Source organism: Antrostomus carolinensis, unplaced genomic scaffold (assembly GCF_000700745.2).
Source record: "Antrostomus carolinensis isolate BGI_N321 unplaced genomic scaffold, ASM70074v2 scaffold12260, whole genome shotgun sequence".
NCBI lineage: Eukaryota > Metazoa > Chordata > Aves > Caprimulgiformes > Caprimulgidae > Antrostomus > Antrostomus carolinensis.
In genome coordinates, this window is record NW_010286555.1 from 2999 (window position 1) to 23435 (window position 20437).

Genomic DNA, 20437 nt, shown 5'->3' on the forward strand with positions numbered 1-20437 from the left:
AAAAATAGTTGTGCTCATAACTTTCAGGATTCATTAAGGGTTCCTTAACAACGGGATGCCACTTTTCTCTCGCTAGCCTGAGTGGAAGTCTCTGTTCCCTGCTCCGACGCGTGTCTTGGCATTTTATATTTGCTTTGAACTTCCTGCAAGGTTTGAACCAGCCCCCTGCCTCAAATAGGATGCTTTGTTCACTTGTACAATGCTCAAATGGTGTATCACACACACAAGTTTCTTTTTAAAGTTATTAGGCTGGGAGTATTTTTTTTTTTTGCAGAAACTCACTGATTTGTTTCTCAAATGTTTTTTTTTAAGAGCCTGAAGAATTCCCAGAACTACAGTTGCCAGCTCTGAGAAATGGAATATTCCTCCTACTGCTTTTCAGCACTGAAAAAAAAAGAGCCAACTAGAAGGTATTAAAAAAATAATAATAATAACATATAAAAAAAAAATCTCTCTGCAGATTGTTTTACAGAACTGGATTTTGTAAGGTAACCCATCAACCCTGAAAATTTTAGACACCCCAAATTTACTCCAAGGAATAAAATCAGCTCCTAAGTATTCAGTCATCCAGAGTCTCTAGTTCTTCAAGCCTCCCGTGTGAGTTTGCTTCTTGGGAGAACTCTGAAGAACCTGGACTCTCTTTTCCATTGCTGTTCATTCTTCTTCTTTTTAGAGGTCTTTCATTTTTTTCTTCAAAATCATTTTCGTTTCTTGAAGCTGAATGAGCAAGTTTTGGGTCAATGGCAAGGTTTTCAGTTTCATACCCATTTGTATCCAGATCCGTGTGAGGTGTTTTCTTGCCGCTGGTAGGTCCATTTACGTGCAATCCTTCCATTTTTGCTTCATCTTTATTTGGTAGCTCACCTGGCCCGTTAGCAGACACCCCTGCGGCACAGAGACCAACCGTAAGAAAGAGGAGAGAAGCACAAGCACTACCAGAGCCACCTGTGATGGCTCACAAAAGCCACGTCTGACAGGTCCCACTGAACTAAATCACAGAACCCCAGACTGGGTTGGGTGGGAAGGGACCCTTAAGCTCATCCAGTCCCAACCCCCCTGCCAGCAGCAGGGACCCCTTCCACTAGACCAGGTTGCTCAAAGCCTCATCCAGCCTGGCCTTCAACACTTCCAGGGAGGGGGCATCTACAACTCCCTTGGGCAACCTGTTCCAGTGTCTGACCACCCTCACAGTGAAGAATTTCTTCCTAATATCTCATCTAAACCTCCCCTCTTTCAGCTTAAACCCATTTCCCCTTGTTTTGTCATTAACTGCCCTTATGAAAAGTCCTTCCCCAGCTTTCTTGTAGGCCCCCCCCCAATATGTGGACCACTGGCTGAATGCAAATGTAGCTTTTTTAAAAAACATTTGCAACTTCAAGCTGCTGACACCTTGGAAAATATTTAAAACTACAACAGACTTGTTTTTAGAGAGGTGAGCTGAATGTCTTGCTTGGCTTGTCATCTGCCATGATTTGGCAACTCTCTTGAAAAGGAGAGACAGGGCACACACTTACCATTCTGATTACTGCTGCTGGTTGTGCTGTCTTCCCTCTCAGACTGGCTGGTGCTGCTGTTGGAAGTTGTAGGAGGAGGGGACGGAGCTCTACTGGAAGCAGCACTTTCGCTTTCATCCAGGAGACGGTCCATATAATCTCTGCAGAACAGAAACAGCCCGTTCAGCATTGCCCTGGCTGTGTAAAGAACTGGGGTTACTGGTGCAAAAATATTCACCGTGTCTAGTGCAAGTGAGACCAGTGCACATTTTACATCCTTTGAAATGCACAGACTTCTCTTGCAGAGTTAACAGCTTCGAGATCATAGAATCACAGACTGGTTTGGGTGGGAAGGGACCCTAAAGCTCATCCAGTTCCAACCCCCCTGCCAGCAGCAGGGACACCTTCCACTAGACCAGGTTGCTCAAAGCCTCATCCAACCTGGCCTTCAACACTTCCAGGGAGGAGCAGCCACAGCTTCTCTGGCCAACCTGGGACACTGTCTCACCACCCTCACACCAAACAATTTCTTCCTAATATCTCATCTAAACCTCCCCTCTTTCAGTTTAAACCCATTTCCCCTTGTTCTGTCATTAACTGCCCTTATGAAAAGTCCCTCCCCAGCTTTCTTGTAGCTCCTTCAGGTACTGGGAGGCCACTAGAAGGTCTCCCCAGAGCCTTCTCTTCTCCAGGCTGAACAGCCCCAACTCTTTCAGCCTGTCTTCATAGGAGAGGTGCTCCAGCCCTTGGATCATCCTGGTGGCTCCTCTGGACTTGTTCTAACTGGGGGCTCCAGAACTGGAGATCTCCTGCCTTAACTGGCCCACGTAGGTTTTCTCCACAGCAACCACCTCTGTGTGGACCAATGGCTGCAGCCAGCTTAGCTAAATTCAGGCTGTGCTTACACTAAGTCCCATGAGATCATGCACAGGCAGAAACTTCAACGTGCTGCCCTGTGCTGGACGGGGCTTTCAAGGTGATGCTCTCAGGCAGGTTCATACTAAGCTCTTGGGATTTGCTGTGGCAGTGATAACCTGTCATTAAAGTAAGTAAGTTCTGTGCACACAGAACCTCAAAAGGGATAAAGTTAAAAGGAAAGGAAAAACTTCTGAGTTAAAGACATTTCCAGATCTAAAATCTATTACTGCCCTACAATTTAGGTCACTAATAGTAAATCTCTTAGAAAGATTTAAACAAACAAAGCTGGTTGGTAAAGCTCTTGTATGTGTGGTATTAGCCTGGATTAACTCCAGGAACAACATATCCTCACACATAATTATTGTGGAACTGATAACTGCACCCTAAATTCCCACATCTACCCGCAAAAGCTTTCAACAATAGACAAGTACAATCCTTACTGACACTTCTGATCACCATATGCAGTCAACTGCAAAAGCATCAGAGGATGTTTTAAGTGACTAACAATGAAAAATATCTATTAATTTGGGCAAAAATGGAAAAAGAAAAAAAAAACAGCTGGAAGAAGAAGGGGAGACAGGCAGTCGCTGACAACTGGGTAAGAACATGCAGCAGCTCTGGGTGCTTCTTTCTACCAGTCCACTTCACAAAGCCACAGATGGCAACTCTTTAATGTCACACTGCAAGTTCACTTCAGTGGTCCAACACACAGTTCTAAAATGTTTAAAGAAACAACAACACTAAAAAGAAGGATTAACAGAGAAGCCAGGAACAAATGAGGAGAAAAAAATAATAGTAAAAAGACTTGGAGAACGTCAGTGGAAAGAGAGGGATCCTAAAATCACAGCATTGGAATGAAGGGCAGAAGAATACGTTGGCTCAGTTGCTCAGATTTGAGGGAGGAAAATACACAGCCATGCCTAGCAGAGTCGTGAATGGGGAAAGGAGCTATATCCACCCTAAAAAAGCCCTAGGACAGGGTACTGTGCTGGCCAGAATTCTTGCCAAACAATGTATTTCAAGAGGACGTTACAGCAGGTCCCACAGATCCCACCTGAAACTTGTGACTAAGGCCTCTGTATAAAAAAACATGTATTTAAAGTAACACAAGTGCTTAAAAAAATTCCACATTCTTGTAGAAATGTTACTTTTGTGAAAGATTTAAACAGAAAACAAACTAAATGAAATAGCTGTTCAATGCAAATTGTTGGCCTTATTCCAAATGAATGTGTTTGGGAAATTACAGCCACTAAGCTTTTCTCACACCTCGGCGGTTCTCCTGCTGCAAATCGGGACTGTGGAATCCCTGGGTTGTCAAACTATTTCAATATTAAATAAAGATTCAGATCCAACATGTAAAAAGCACATAAAAATAAATGCACATCTTACGTTACACCAGGGTGCAGATTGTATTTCTTCTTTCCAAATCGGGTCTGCTGGGCAAAGAAATCATAACGCTCTGATTTCTTCCACATGTAATAAAATGCTACACACTCACCAACCGATCTTGTTCGTACCTAGGAAATAGGTGCCATGCAAATTTTGAGGTATTTAAATACAGTCTGGGCAAAAAAACCCCCCAAAATCCCCTACCATTTAATCCCAAAGGTGTAAAATTCAAAGTCAATGCTTCTTGATCTTCCCCTGTGCACACACAGCAGGATCTGTGCACTTTTCTCAACTGAAGGGTTCACAGTTACAGAGGATTCTGGACTTTAGCAAATCAATGTAGTAAAAATTACTTAGAAGAAGTAAATATGGTTATTTATGGAGGAAATTTATTTACAATGACACTACTTTAAAAAAAATAGTGAAAATTACAGTTAAAATCAGCGTTTACTGCTTAAAAAAAAGAGTGAAAAATACACTTTAAATCAGCATTCACTGCTTAAAAAAACCCAGTGAAAACTACACTTAAAATCAGTGTTTACTGCTTAAAAAAACCCAGTGAAAACTACACTTAAAATCAGCGTTTACCTTATTTGCCTGAATGACGTGAAAATCCTTGCCGTAGACTTTCAGTCCTTGCTCAAAGTTCCGACATTCTTCTTCTGTCCAAACAGATAATTCTTCTACAGCAAGGAAATGCAACACAGAAAAAAAAAAAACTTAACAAAAAAAAAAGCATGTGGCCAATAGAAGAAAACTTCAGTGACAGAAACCATATGTGGAATTCTAATTTCTTGCACCATCTGCTGACTCAATGAGAACCACCTCCAGAAATTTCACTGACTAGCACAAAAATGCAAATTCTCCTTTCTAGTGAGTAGGTTGTTAATTAAGTAGTTAGTTGGTAGGGAGTGTTGTAAATGGTCTGTAACTCCGGCCCTGCAGCACGGGGGGCAATAATTAGGCAGCAGAAAGAGGAAGAAGGGCTTAGAAACCTGCTCTCACCATCCTGCCCCTAGGACCACGGGAAGGAGGGATCCTTCAAGCCAGGACACAACGGGAAGGAGATCATGTTATGGACTCAAACTGGTGGCTGGTTTTTGGAAGAAGCAGGGGAAAAGGAACAAAGAATGAGATCTTCCTTACTGCTGGCAACTGCCAGCAATGACAGGCTGTTAATTCCACTTAGGGAGAGTAAGAAACTGTGCTGCTCACACTACTGGCTGGGAAATCTTGGCCCCACTGAAGCCAGAATAAACCCCTAATAACTTTCAGCCACACTTTTAAGAACTTCATATAATTTGGCCTTATTGATTCTTAAGGTCACAAATAAATAAGGTTTAAAATAGCAGGAGAACAAACTAATCTTCTCTATTTGATCATTCTTGTCTTGTGATTTGCACAGTAAACTCTGGAGAAGCCACAGGTTTGAAAGCAGAGCCAACAGATCAATGTGCAAGGAAAATAACCTGTGCTTTCTCTTAGTTTCTTGTTCCTTTGAGTATAAAGATCAATACCAAAACAGGGAATACTTAATGCTCCAAAAGAATCTATAAGACCAGGGTCTTCTCAGTGTTGTACTTTTAAAATAGAAGGTCAAGATGCTCATTCTCCTTTATTCAGATTTGTGAATTATTTCATGTTTGTTCCATGAACTTTGATAACTGTCTAGAAGAACAAGGAACAAAATGCCTAAAAAATGCACAATTCGGTTGCTAAGAAGTAATTTTAAACTTTTAACTTGTTATGATAAAGTTACAGATATAAATATCGAGCTCTGTTGACAGGAGGTTAATTTACATGCCCTCTTTGAGCATGTACCCTTTATACTACATCTGCTAATTTCATTCTCTCAGAGAACAGTAAGAGATTGGCTGAAGGCTGCATTTATTTGGGCACTGATATCTCAGATTTACATGCAGTCGAGCTCAGTCTGCTGAGAGCAAAACCCAATACCTGTGGTGTGACAAATAAAACAAGAGTTCAACAACACAAACTTAACTTCTAGGGTATGCTCACCTCTGGCTGCTTTTACATTAAATCTCAACCTTCGTAATGATTCTTCAGTATCAAAATTGCACTTAACCAGTTCATACAATGCCTGGCAGGATGAAAAGACATACATTTAATATTCTAGATATACCATTCAATTTATGTGGTGCCACAGAAACATACTTAGTAAATCACTATTACCTATTAAGATTAAAAATAACCTCTTTGAATGAATGTAATACAATTTAAGACAGCATAAAGACATATTTCCTCTGTTTACATTTCCAAATCTCTAATTACATAATCAAGTATATAGCCAGGTAAAATATTTTAACACTGTCATCCATGTTTGTAAAACTGATGGGGTTTTTTTGTGTGTATGCATTCATTCAGCTTTTAAAAAAATCTGTAACTAAAAGAACAGAACTCATTTCTACACAATGATTTATATATAAAATAATGCACTGATGCATAAAGCAACATTAAGCCTAAGTTAACGGTTTAATATTTGTTGAGAGGGAAAAAGCCCCATCACATTTCTATTTCCACAAGGAATAATAAAGCTGTTTCAAACACAATTTTAATTCTCAGGAGCAAAATAAAATAAAGGGATATCTCATTCTGTAACAGTGAATTACAAATCCTAATTATTCTGATATACCTGCTCATTGTCTTTAATATGTGATCCCTCAGGAATTGCATCTAAGCCTTTCTCATCACCCGTACGCCTCGATGCTTCAGTGAGGAACTCGATCACTTTATCTTCTGGTAAGAAGTCAGGATTCCACAGCAGCTGGTCATCATTTTCATACACTGAATTATGCACAAGAAAAAGCAAAGCAAGCTAAATCCAACAATATAGAAGTTTATTCTCTCTGACAAAGCTAGTGATTATGAAACCTTAGAAGATCATTAGAGCACCAACGTGAATCCAGAGCACATGTGAGGACAGGGAGAAGATATCCTCACAAATGCAGTGATCCCAGTGACTAGGATACTATACCTCATACTGTCTTCAAATCTCTAGCACTATCACTGCTCTAGATTCTAAGACCATTTCTGAAACTCCAGACACTCCACCTTCCCTGTCCTCCTCCTGAAACCACCCAAATCACCAGGTAGCAGCAGGATGTGACAGTCCCTGAATGATCCACACTTTTCCCTAAGCAGCACAGTTTTGCTGATGGCAGCCAGCAGACGTGGAAAATTATTTCAGAGACTAATTATATCTGTTTTCTTGCAAGACCAGTAGGATCAGTCAAACAAAACCAAAAAGCAAACCACCAAAAATGGTGCTAAAACCACTATCAGGTGTCTGGACCAGTAAATAGAAAATTCTCAGCTAACATGGCTGGGAAAAGCCAGCAACAAGGTCCACTACTTCTCCAGAGAAGATGACACCCAGATGCCAGACATTCTGAAGTCAAACAGCTCCTGAAAGGAAATTTTGCAAGACTTCCAAGAAATACTTTCTAAAAAAAAAAAAATTCAGATAAAGATTGCTGAAGTTTAATTATCTACTGTTTTTTTCAGAGCTTTTGCATGAGCTTTCAGAGCAGGGGAGCCACAGTAAACTGAAATAACTGGGAGAAGCATGGCTGAATGATACATCCTTTGAATTATCACCCATTTTTATTTTGAAGAACCTACAGGATTAAAATACCACTAGAGCAATATAAAGTAAAATTCAGGTTATTAAAAAACAGAATCAGGAAAGTATCCAGACCTTGCTTGTGTCTCAGTCCTCAATGAAAGACAACCTTACAAAAACCAGCAAGAAAGGAACTTTAACATTGATTCCATGAGCACATTTCACTGCATTACTCCACAAGAGAAAGAAGGAGGGAACGCCTGGGAAAGCAGGGTCAGCACAGGAAGGGAAGATACAGCAGCATTCTGTGCAGCTGGAAAGGTCAGAGTGGTGGTTTGGTGCATCTCCACTTGAAAAAAGTATATTTTTAAGATGAAAGTAGACTACAAATAAAGACCTCAAACCAGTAAGGAAAATTATTAAGTGTCTTGCAAAGAAAGACAGCTCCATTTCACACACGACACACTCTTTGGAAACAGCTCCCAATAATTTTTGGGGAGATTTTTTTTTTCCCAAAGGCCTAATGTGACGTTTGGTTGCTCATTTAAGAGAGTCTAGGTATCTTGGGATACAAACTCCAGCAGAAGCAACATTTATTTTCAGGAGATAACTGATAAATCCGTTCTAAGCCACCCCTAATGATGCAAGCTCAGTACACTGCAACGTTTAGGAACGGCAGCAGTCATTAAGTCTCAAAGTAGCTTCAGGACTTTTCAGTTTTCAGAGGTATTCTTTCAAGTCCAAACCTTCTAGAAACATCTCTAGATGTAGATTTTTAATAACCTGAAATTGTTTGTTAGCAGCTAATTTGGTCTCCAGCCCCGCTTCTCAGAGAGCCAGTCCACTGTAATTGGATTACTGTCGATGACGTGGTCTTCCTTTCCTTACAACAGCATGTCAGAACACATTCTGAAAAGCAATGTGGTTATTCATAAGAGTTCTAACATTTTTGTGCTTTTGCTTACAGGGCTGGATCTGAAAGGACTGGCTCCCTTAGTGTTTGGGAATTTTACAATTAGAATTTTCCCTTCATTAGAGAACAACTGAGATGATGGGATACGTACATGAAAGTACTAAATATATAGTCTCAGACATTTATTTTGCAACTTTTTAAGCTTCATTAATGTTTCAGCTGGAGTCACAGAATCACAGAATATTAGGGATTGGAAGGGACCTCCAAAGATCATCCAGTCCAATCCCCCTGCCAGAGCAGGAACCTCAATGAGATCACACAGGAAGGTGTCCAGGTGGGTTTTAAATGTCTCCAGAGAAGGAGACTCCACACCCTCCCTGGGCAGCCTGTCCCAGTAAAGGTTACATCCAAAACACAGCAGACAGGAAAGAAGTAGCAGAAGATATAACCCCCTCACAGGTATATAAAACTAGAACAGCCCTAGCATGATTAGTGAAAATTTAACTTTCACCCTCAGTGGTTTCTGCCCATGACGTAGGTTCTCTGTTCTGCAGGGTAGTGTTCATGTCTCTGAAAAGCTGTTTGATGTAGGGTACTGCAATGCACAAAGCAGCTATATCTTTTTTTATTATTGGAGGCCAGAAGCCATTTAGAGCTGAGTAAATACCAGGAAAAGCAGGTGACTGACCAGTAAAACATCATTTACTGCATCTCAGGCAAATACACAGCTCTATTTTCAGACAGAAGCAGGAAAGCGTGCAAAGAGCAACTTCTTCACGGCTAAAAAGCAGATTATTTTCTCATTTGCCATTTTCTATTTTTAATGGAAGCTCCTGACTCCTCACGGAGTTTTAAATGACATCCTCTTCCAACTTCTCTGGCTACAAAGTCCAGAGCTGACAGAACGTGTCAGCTTCAGAGTGAGCCTGCTCAAAGTCAACAGCAGGACTGATGTTCTTTTCAGGTAGTTTCCAGGTAGATCAGGCTACAGCATAGCTACTGCGACCTGGGGCTTGAAGCAAGACAACTGCTGCTCCTGGAGTATATCCTTGGATTCTAGGAAGGCACCAAGTTTTGTGCTGGTTAGTTAAAAAGCTAACATACAAAACTACCAAAGCCACAGTCCCAAACTGGCCTGCAGTGTAAACAAATTCTTACTAATGGGCTGAATGAGCAGGAAAATTTGCTTCCTTTAAGCTCACAACTGGGTTTCACAGAATCCTAGAATGGTTTGGATTGGGAGGGACCTTAAAGCTCATCCAGTTCCAACCCCCCTGCCAGCAGCAGGGACACCTTCCACTAGACCAGGTTGCTCAAAGCCTCATCCAGCCTGGCCTTCAACACTTCCAGGGAGGAGCAGCCACAGCTTCCCTGGGCAACCTGTTCCAGTGTCTGACCACCCTCACAGTGAAGAAGACTGGTTTAGACTGGGTCTACCTTTCCTGAGTTGATTATATTGACAGCATACAGCCAAAGGTTCTGGTTGTGAGGGGGGGGGGGAAATTTCTTGGAAAAAAACCCCCAAACCAAAAAAAAGTAGAACAAGAAGTTCTTTAATACTGATTGGTTTTAAAATGTGAAAATCAAAAGCTGCTGGTACTATTTTGCCTCTTTTTAATGTGTTAATCCAATTCCAGCAACACAATTTCTTTATTAGCTATTTTGTTTTACATAATAGATAATATTAGATTAGATAGATAATATTAATTAGATAGATAACTAAGTAGACTAGGTGGAGAGGTTAGCATAAGCTACATAGAAAGCTTGTGCACATCTGTGTCCAGTTCTGGAGCCCCCATCACAAGAGAGACATGGAGCAGTTAGAACAAGTCCAGAGAAGGGCCACCAGGATGATGTGAGGGCTGGAGCAGCTCTGCTGTGAGGACAGGCTGAGAGAGTTGGGGCTGTTCAGCCTGGAGAAGAGAAGGCTCCAGGGAGACCTTCTAGTGGCCTCCCAGTACCTGAAGGGGCTCCAGGAAGGCTGGGGAGGGACTCTTCATAAGGGCAGTTAATGACAAAACAAGGGGAAATGGGTTTAAGCTGAAAGAGGGGAGGTTTAGATTAGATATTAGGAAGTTCTTCACTGTGAGGGTGGTCAGACACTGGAACAAGGTTGCCCAGAGAAGCTGTAGATGCCCCCATCCACCCTGGAAGTGTTCTTGGCCAGGTTGGATGAGGCTTTGAGCAACCTGGTCTAGTGGAAGGTGTCCCTGCTGCTGGCAGGGGGGTTGGAACTGTATGCTCTTTAAGGTCCCTTCCAATCCAAACCATTCTATGATTCTATGATCATCAAATTAGAATACAAGGGTGCAAGAGGCAACAGGCCAGCAACACAATGATTCTTTTCCCCTTCCAAAACTCAAGCTCTGATGGTGAAATACAGGATGAACTACAGTCTGAGATGATGGTTCTGTTTTTTTTTCACTTGAAGGAGCTCTTTTATTTTGCAAGACACACGACATCAATCAAATCTTTTCTTTCTCCCCATTAGAAAATAATCTCAAACACAGTGATCATGGTAATAGTGCTAAGTCTCACCTTTTTCATTCTCTTTGTATTTACATACGCCAGCTGGAATTTCAGCTTGAAACATAGAGCCTACCATGATTTCCTGTTTTGAAATAACAGAAACAAGAAGTTAAGCAACCACAGCTGTGATGGTTTTTGTTAGCAAACAAAAGAATGAACACATTTTTTATTTTTTTTTAATGCCTTAAAACTTTCATTGTTCAACATCTAAAAATACAGTTAACAGGCACTATATGGAAATGGGATTTTTGACTATTTGGGGAGGTCTTTAACACTTCTTACTATCAAAAGTCTTATATTAATGGGGGAATAAATACTGGGTGATCTATAGAGCTCAGAGTTACTAGGGAACAGATCAAATAATTATTAATGAATACAGGTTTTATAAAGAGCATTTAGTATTTACCTTTTTCCAGTCTTCTGAGGGAATATAATCTTCATCTTCTTCAGATTCCTCTTCTATTTCACTATCTACAAGACATTGTTCAAAAATTTACACAACATGAGCTGTGATGAGGCCCATATATACCAAACAGGCTGAGTGAGGGGGCCTGGGAGCACGGCAGCAAGAGTGACAGGGCAGAGGAGCCCAGCCTCCCATCCCACCAGCCACACAGCAGTCCTGCTCTGCCTCACTCCCACCTTACCTAACACCACACAAGTGCAAATGGCAGCTTTGGTGACAATACTAAATGTTTCAGTATTGACAACATTAAAAAATGACCCACTCAGTGTTCACATTTAGAATGGATTAAAACACACTCTTAAAAATTAAGAGTGAAAAATTAAGGTTCTGAAAAATTAAGGCACAAATGAATACATCCATTAATTTTACTACTATCTAATTAAAATTTGCTTTCCCTCATCCAGCTTTGAAGCAGTCAAAATTATCCATATCCAAATTTACTACAAGCAATTACCTTCTGAAAGTATTTTTATGTGGATGTCCAGCATCCACATGTGGGTTTCAGCATCATTTTCAATGAGTTCCTAGCTTAGCTGCTTTTGAAATACTTCTGAAAGTGTTTTTATGTGGATGTTCAGCATCCACATGTGGGTTTCAGCATCATTTTCAATGAGTTCCTAGCTTAGCTGCTTTTGAAATACTTCTGAAAGTGTTTTTATGTGGATGTTCAGCATCCACATGTGGGTTTCAGCATCATTTTCAATGAGTTCCTAGCTTAGCTGCTTTTGAAATACTTCTGAAAGTGTTTTTATGTGGATGTTCAGCATCCACATGTGGGTTTCAACATCATTTTCAAGGAGCTCCTAGCTTAGCTTCTGCTGGTTTTTTCCCCTTACAGCAGCTGTCACTGAATTTAAGGTGTGAGAAATCTGCAAGTATGCTTTTCTCAGTCTTACTGGGATTTAGCAGGCTTGGATGTACTGCTCAGAGATGCAGAACAGCATTTAAAATAGATTATTTGGGATAAGGACTGGCAAAAATTTTAAGCTCTTTATGATATAGGCTAGTTGCCTTTCACAATGTACTGAAAGCAAGGGTACTATCTGGTTTATGTCTAGCATGTGACAATATCAGCACTCAAATTACTGGTACATTCAATTACATTCTATATGTAGATGAACGTTGTAAAAACCCCAAACCCTAGTGCAATCTACTTGCATTATGCTAATGCTATGTTTAAAAAAAGAGAGTTTTCAGTTAAGACACTTGCAATCCTCTGCATAACTACATCATGAGTTTCCTTGGCATTTCTGGATTAAAATAATCTACGGATTAGAAAATGGCACTTCTACAATGTTATGGCTAGTAAGTATCAAGTATAAGGTATCATAAGGACCTTTTGCTTTAACTTTTGTTTGTTAAAACATAGAACAGGAGGAATTCAAACATTGGCAACAGTCATTTTCATCATAGAAAGGTAAAATAGGTGTTGTCCAAACAGCCCTGCTGATAGCTCAACACTCAAAGGTTCAGATCCCATTAAGTAAGAGTGCCACAGACATGAGAGCTGTCTAAAGGGACAGCCACACAACACTGGCTCATCTCAAATGGAAGGAAAACCAAGTTTTAAACAAAACAAGAGAGAAAATAATCAGTCCACAATGGTGGCAACAGTATCAAATTTGGAATTCTTGAAGCAAACTTTCTTCATCATTATCTCCCCCTTCGTTATTTCAGTTTTAACAATCTATTGGCCTTTTTCAGATTTCATTGTTTTCTGTATTAGCAATCTTGAAGAAATCTGGGGTTCTATTTCTACTGAATTTCAGTTTCTACTTTTTCCTTCAGTTGTACTTCCAGCTTCTTTGAATGAGTCCATAAACTGGTGTCACTGGGCCTCACCATGATAGTCACACACTGTGCAGCAATTATCTAGTTGGAACAGTCCATTTCCTACTTGAAAATATTGTTACCTATGTCCTCAGTATGAACTGGCAGTTGAAACTATGTTGGCAAGGTAAAATCATACTAAATAATCATTTACTGCACCTGGACTGCAGGTGCAAGAAAATTTTTCTGAGTTTTTTTGACTGTTTAATCCATAGCAGCCAGTTTGCAGTGTCATGAACTGGACTGTTACAACACTGGGAGCAGTGTCATGAAAGGATTCACACTGTCTGAGAGCCTGCTTTTTTAAAACTATAGAAATTTTAATTTTTCCACAAATTGAACCCTTTCTTTTAAGAAGAGAGAATATCTACTGTCCTTACACAGTCCCTTATCAGCAGAGAAGATAGCCCCCAACATAAGAAAGCCCAACATAAGAAAGACATGGACCAGTTAGAACAAGTCCAGAGAAGTCCACCAGGATGATCTGAGGGCTTGAGCAGCTCTGCTGTGAGGACAGGCTGAGAGAGTTGGGGCTGTTCAGCCTGGAGAAGAGAAGGCTCCGGGGAGATCTTATAGCGGCCTCCCAGTGCCTGAAGGGGCTACAAGAAAGCTGGGGAGGGACTTTTCATAAGGGCAGTTAATGACAAAACAAGGGGAAATGGGTTTAAGCTGAAAGAGGGGAGGTTTAGATGAGATATTAGGAAGAAGTTCTTCACTGTGAGGGTGGTCAGACACTGGAACAGGTTGCCCAGAGAAGCTGTGGCTGCTCCTCCCTGGAAGTGTTGAAGGCCAGGCTGGATGAGGCTTTGAGCAACCTGGTCTAGTGGAAGGTGTCCCTGCTGCTGGCAGGGGGGTTGGAACTGGATGAGCTTTAAGGTCCCTTCCAATCCAAACCATTCCATGATTCTATGATTCATTCTATGAAGATTTAGCATTCAGCTAAAAATAGGACTTTTTTGTTGCCTGTTCTTTTGAGCATGAGGATCATCAGGAGCAGCGTTGTAGAAGAGAACAAACAATGTTTATAGCTATCAACACGCATATTTCAGACAGAGAATACTGTGTTAAGCAGAGCTGTTCTTAACCAAAGGTTAATCACACTGAGATTACTGTGCTTAGCACTCAACTGTACATACTTGTATCAAAATATTTACAGCGACGAGGGCGAATTATCTCCTGTGGATCTTGAGAAGCAACAGATGGTGCTGGGTCGTCATTAGATGACTGTGTCTCATCTTCCTGACCTGATGAATCTTTTATGGTCTCCTCCTTAAATATAAAAAAAAACCACAGGAGATTAGCTATCCCTTGTATGTGACAAACACTATTTTGGCAGTATTTTTTTCCAAAACTCTCAATATATCAAACTGAAATATTTTATTTTACCTGACTGTATAGATTGTGGCCTGTCCAGACCGAGTCACAACAAATGTGTAAACATTTGTATGATTTACTGACCAGGATTTTAGGCAGATCAATTTAACACACAGACTCTAACCCACAAATTAGAAATACAAACCACAATTAAATATCACGCGTCGTTTTTTAAACCACTCAAGCAAATCCTTGCAGTTTTTATTTCATTTCATTTAACTTTAAATTTTACTTTGGTCTTTAAAACCCTTTCTTGTAACTTTAGAATAAAAAGAGGAAGAATTATTTACTGGCTATACTTTTCTCAACCAAATGGAAATAGTACCTTCTATAAAAATTAATGTCAATAGTGTGGTTCAACCCCACAGGAACAGCATATCAGGAGACTTGAGTATGGACACTGAGTCATTAAAAGATCAAAAATTAGAACAAGTTTCTTAGAAGATAAACCACGACAACTTATGGGAATTATTACAACTAAGAGAAATTAAAATTATAAAGGTTAAAAAAATATAGTGTAAAATATATTTATATAAAAATATATTTATATTATTATATAAAATATATTAATATTATATTATTAAAAATTTTAAAAAATATTTCAATGCATGTGGTCAATATCTTCTATGTGTTTTATGACTGTTTCAAGCACTCTTGCTTGCTAGTTCTAAGGCAGAACCCTTAGGCACAGCCCATGTTTCTGTGTACCTTTACCAGCAACCAGAGCATTATCACGCGTGCAGCTTAAAGCAGATTAAAAATAGAAAATAGCTAAGTGGAGGATAGCTAAATAAGCTGCAGAAAGATGAGCACTTGCAGAGAAAGCCTGAATGATTTATAAAATCATTCCACCCCCACAGATGTATTTTGCTGCCTCTCTGCTAAGAGCACGCAGAATTTCAGCGCTCTCATTCCTGCACCCCGAGGCAAACACCCAGAGCAGGTCAGGCAGCTCTCCTTGTGCCCAGTCCTCCCCACCACTTTTGTTCCAACCCTATCAAAACTGGGGTCGAACAGGGGAGCACATACTGTGAACTCAACCCCAGTACCAAGGCTGCGACCAGCCTGAGCCACGGGCCACGTCTGCGGTGCCAGACTGCGAACCGCCGCCACCGCTGCGTGCTGCGAAGCGTCAGTGCCTGACAGAGGGACAGAGATGAGTCCTCTTGCTGCTGACAGCAGTGACAGACACTCAGATTTTATCCATTTTAACAGAAAAGATAGAAGGCATCTTAAATCAGCTAAAACCAGAACTGGTGAAGTACAGAGGAGGTCATGAGAACACAGAAGATGAGAGTTGTGTCAGGAAGGAATTAAGAAGTAAGGACACAAAAAGGAAGTGAGACTTCAAGAAAACCACCACAAAATAAAACACTTTTCTGGCTTATTTTAATTTTGCATACTTCATGTTATGTAAGTTTCTCCCCCTCTCCAGCTTGTTAAACTTTTTTCGATGTAATGTGTATCTTCCTATGTATCTTCCTATCTATCTATGTATCTGCCTTCTTTTTGAACTATGCAGCCCATACAAACAGCAACATTTCACAGCATCTGTCAAGGGATGTGAAAGGGAGTTTGTAAAGCCCAGAACTTTGTAAAGTTTGGAAAGCCCAGAACTTCATTTTCTGAATCAGATCAAGGGATGTGAAAGGGAGTTTGGAAAGAACTTTGTAAAGTCTGGAAAGCCCAGAACTTCATTTTCTGAATCAGATCAATCATTCCTCACCTCTGTGTCACGTTCCACGGATTCTAAGATGGGTAAGATAACAAAGAACAAAATGCATCCTTTTTAAAGCCAGATGAGGTAATGCAACTTCCATTAATGCCTCAGCTTTTTTTTGTTACTGACAATAGGAGGAATTTTGTATTTTAATGGAATTTAGGAGGCAACTCTGAATGCCACCAGTAAATGGAGAAGTTACGACCGTGCCCGCGGCAGGACGGGATCGTTACAAAGATGTACGACAGACACAAGTAAAAAAGACTCTTCTAAAATCAGAAAATTTACTTTAAGAGTACACTGCACATGATTTTAAAGATGCTAAGTATAAAACTATACATTTGGGAAAGATATTTGAAGCACTAGATTCAATTTAAATTAACAATTTAAATATGAGCAGGGCTGCCAGGCTGAAAAAAAAATACAATTGAAAATGTCAAAGCTAGAAAACTTGTGGCAATCTCCAATACTCAGAGCCACATTTAATTCAATTCCTCACTTCACTGCTCAGTTTCAGTACATCAGCTTTTCATCTTGAAACAAGTATTCAGCCATATCCATCAAGGTGCTTCCAGGCATTTAAGACTTCAGTTTTGAAGGCAGACTCTTTCTGAAGGACAATTACAATCCCTTATTATGTGATGCTCTAGATATACATCTACCCTAATTTGCCACAGCAACAGTTTGGGATGATACAGATGAAATTAAGAGCAATGAAAAGGAATATAGATAGGTAATTAAAAATAAATATTAGAGTTCAGTACACAAAGCATCTGAAATCAGCCACACCATGAATCACATCTGCCACATCTGGCACCTTGAGTGGCTGCCTAGTACAGCATGGATGTAGGAAAATCAGTTTCATATTAGTGTAAACACTCACTTTGTTTTCACCACTACAGCCACTGTTGTCATCGTTATCAACATCATCATCATCTTCTCCCTCCTCCTCCTCTTCTTCATCATCTTCATCATCATCATCTTCTTGGAGTGGAATGGTACCATCGTAGCCGTAACGGCTAAGTAGCTCCTGGATTGGCATATCACTTTCCTGACAAACATCCAAACAAAGTTGGAGATTTTAACAAGAATATTTCACATCCCACAGCTGCTCTACAGCTTAAAGGTGTGCATTATAAACACAACACAGCAAAACCAAATGAATTCACATCACGTATACTAACAATGGCCACTCCAAAATGAATGGATGGTCAAAATTAGAAGTTTTGGCTCCTAAGAAAAGTGTGTGGGCTTTTATGCAGGGGAACTTTTTATTTCCTAATCCATTTATAAATGTACAGCAGACCTCCAGCAGGTCGAGGGAGGTAATTCTCCCCCTCTACTCTGCTCTCATAAGGCCCCACCTGGAGTAGTGTCCAGTTCTGGAGCCCCCAACACAAGAAAGACGTGGACCTGTTAGAACGAGTCCAGAGGAGGCCACCAGGATGATGCAAGGGCTGGAGCAGCTCTGCTGTGAGGACAGGCTGAGAGAGTTGGGGCTGTTCAGCCTGGAGAAGAGAAGGCTCCGGGGAGACCTTCTAGTGGCCTTCCAGTACCTGAAGGGGCTCCAGGAAGGGTGGGGAGGGACTTTGTCCAAGGGCAGGGAGTGACAGAACAAGGGGTGATGGCTTGAAAGTGGCAGAGGGGAGATGGAGATGAGATGTGAGGAAGAAATTGTTTGGTGTGAGGGTGGTCAGACACTGGAACAGGTTGCCCAGAGAAGCTGTGGCTGCTCCTCCCTGGAAGTGTTGAAGGCCAGGTTGGATGAGGCTTTGAGCAACCTGGTCTAGTGGAAGGTGTCCCTGCTGCTGGCAGGGGGGTTGGGACTGGATGAGCTTTAAGGTCCCTTCCAACCCAAACCATTCCATGATTCTATGAATCTCAAAAGGGCCACAAAGCTCATGCAAAGGGCACCAAAGGACACTATGTCCCACCCCTCCCTTGGAATTTGGCTACTACTATCTGACCCCAACACAAGAGCTGCAATGTAGCAGGTTATGGCTGGTCACACCGTACCCCTTCAGTACACGGAGCCAACACACTCCTTACTGCAATAAAGATTGCTGGTATTCCCTTCACTGCCCAAAAACTACCTGAAAAATGGTGGTATTTTGTACATATTTATGGAAAAAAACCATCAAATGTGTGTCAGCAGCAACAGGTTGACACAGACAGCTAAGACACCGACAGTTTATGCAGGCAGGAACTTGTCCTAGTGCAAGGCAGTGATTTCTGCAGTGTCTCCAAGAATTCAGCAGAATAAGGACCAGAACTTGCAGTACCTGGCTTGAATTATAGAGTTAAATCTTCATTTGGTGAGTTGTACTACAGGGATAGTTCTACACAGTTCTACAACCCTGGCTTTGAATACAAAATTACACCCAAAACGCACCTCTCTGTCTCACTGGACCTCTCCCTTTCCTGGGTAAAACAAAAAATGAGGGGTTGGATGGGGGTGAGGGATCACCTTATGCTCAGGATCACCTGATATCCAGGTAAAGACAGAGTGAACTATGTGACAGGCATAATACCATATGGTACCTAGGCAACTGGCATTGTATTTACAGTATTTTCTTAGGTACAGGCTCTTCAATCCAAATAGCCCATTACCATTCAAAAAGCTCCAAGGGGCAGCAACTCCCTAAGATAAAATACAAATGATGATTTCATTATTGGAAGGTTACAAAAGTAACAAGTCTTATTGAAAGTCAGAGAAAATTCTTATGTGGAAGATGTTTAGTAACAAGAAATTAATTACAACTCATGGATCTGGAGTAGAGTAAGTGAGGGGGAGTGATAGAACTGCATCAGAAGGAGCACACAGAAGGTAAATATAAAGGAATACACTCTTCTGATTGAAGAGCTCAAGGGCAACCACTGAAACAAACACAGAATAGGTCTGAAAAACCAAATATGTTTCTCACACTGAATGAACTGGGTAAAATTGCCACATGTCTTGTGGATACAGAGTTTACAGAGGTTAAAAATAAAATGGACAAATCCAAAGGAGGAGGACAAATAAAATTGAGAGGCATTACAGACAGAGAGACAACATTTTTTTCATAGGTGCCTGAAGTGCACCCTGCTAGAGGCTGGAAGAGTATTTGGGAGAAACACTGCACGTTGCTTCTACAGTTCTTTCATTTAAAGACAAGGAGTTACTGGTGCACAACCCTAAGAAAACCCAAGAGTCCTCCTGGAAAAGGACCCCAAAAGGAGAAACCAAGTGATTATATGGAACAACAAATGGAAAAAAAGGAGTAAAAAGCTTAAAAACCTGTAAGTAATGCAGGGAGGCACCAGCCACAGCACCCTGACAATGCTCACCACTTCCTAGAGGCACCCAGGAAGCCTGCACCCACCACCCTGCAGTGCTCTGCCCACAGACAGGCAGCACAGAGGGAAAGAACTCGGCCTCACACGTGTCAGATCCTCCAGGTTAGACTCCCTCCAGCTGATGCTTTGTACAGTCAGCTTAGCCAAGAGCAGGAGGAAGTGGAGTTTCTGCAACTTGCTGGGGCCTGGTCATTTATTATTTCCAAAGCAGAGTGGAAATGCAGTTTCCTGCTACCAAAATTACACTGCCAAAGTTTCCTGTGTTTTGGAAAGAGTCAGTGTATGCCCAGAACATGGAGAGATGTGCCTCATCCCAGAACACCCTGTGAGCACTGTCTCTTGGGTGGCTGAAGAAGGAATACTTTGGTCACATCTGGTAGAGATGGTCCTACACAGGAAAACAGGATTCCTGAATATATGCCTGGATAGGATCAAGGACAGTCTGCTGTACCACCTTCACTTTCCTGCCCAAGAAAAACCCTTACCTTTCCAGAAATATCACTGAGACCACCAAATCCAATACTTCTGATTCCCTTCAGGTCTCTAGAGAAGATATGCTACTGCCATTTAGGCAAAAATGTACACAGGTACTTACACAGAGAAAAGCAGGATGCTGCTCAACCTCAAGTACTGCCACGTTAGAGATTCACCAGTTTCAACCAATGAGTAGAAAAGATCCTTTACCCTCAGAGGAAGGTCTAATTTTTATGACAGTTAGGAGTGAAAACCATTAAGGTTCAAAAATGTTTTTTGCAAAATGTGACTGTCACCTTGTCTCTGAAGGAATTGAACTAGTAAATGGGGAAATCTGAAATAATATGTGTAAATGTTGGGGGAAAGAAAAAGTCAGAAGAGTACTTGTCATGAGAATAGTTTTGAGCTGGCA

General features: G+C 41.0%; 1 protein-coding gene across 1 annotated transcript; it reads right to left on the reverse strand.

Moving 5' to 3' along the window:
• Positions 1-451: 451 nt before the first annotated feature.
• Positions 452-17273, reverse strand: MIER1 (MIER1 transcriptional regulator). Its single transcript, XM_010174709.1, has 10 exons — positions 17099-17273; positions 14258-14390; positions 11232-11296; positions 10835-10907; positions 6454-6605; positions 5820-5901; positions 4389-4483; positions 3801-3928; positions 1515-1654; positions 452-885 (listed from the first exon to the last, which is right to left on the reverse strand). The coding sequence occupies exons 1-10, from the start codon at positions 17255-17257 to the stop codon at positions 560-562; spliced, it is 1353 nt and encodes a 450-aa protein (XP_010173011.1). The 5' UTR covers positions 17258-17273; the 3' UTR covers positions 452-559.
• Between the last annotated feature and the right edge of the window lie 3164 nt (positions 17274-20437).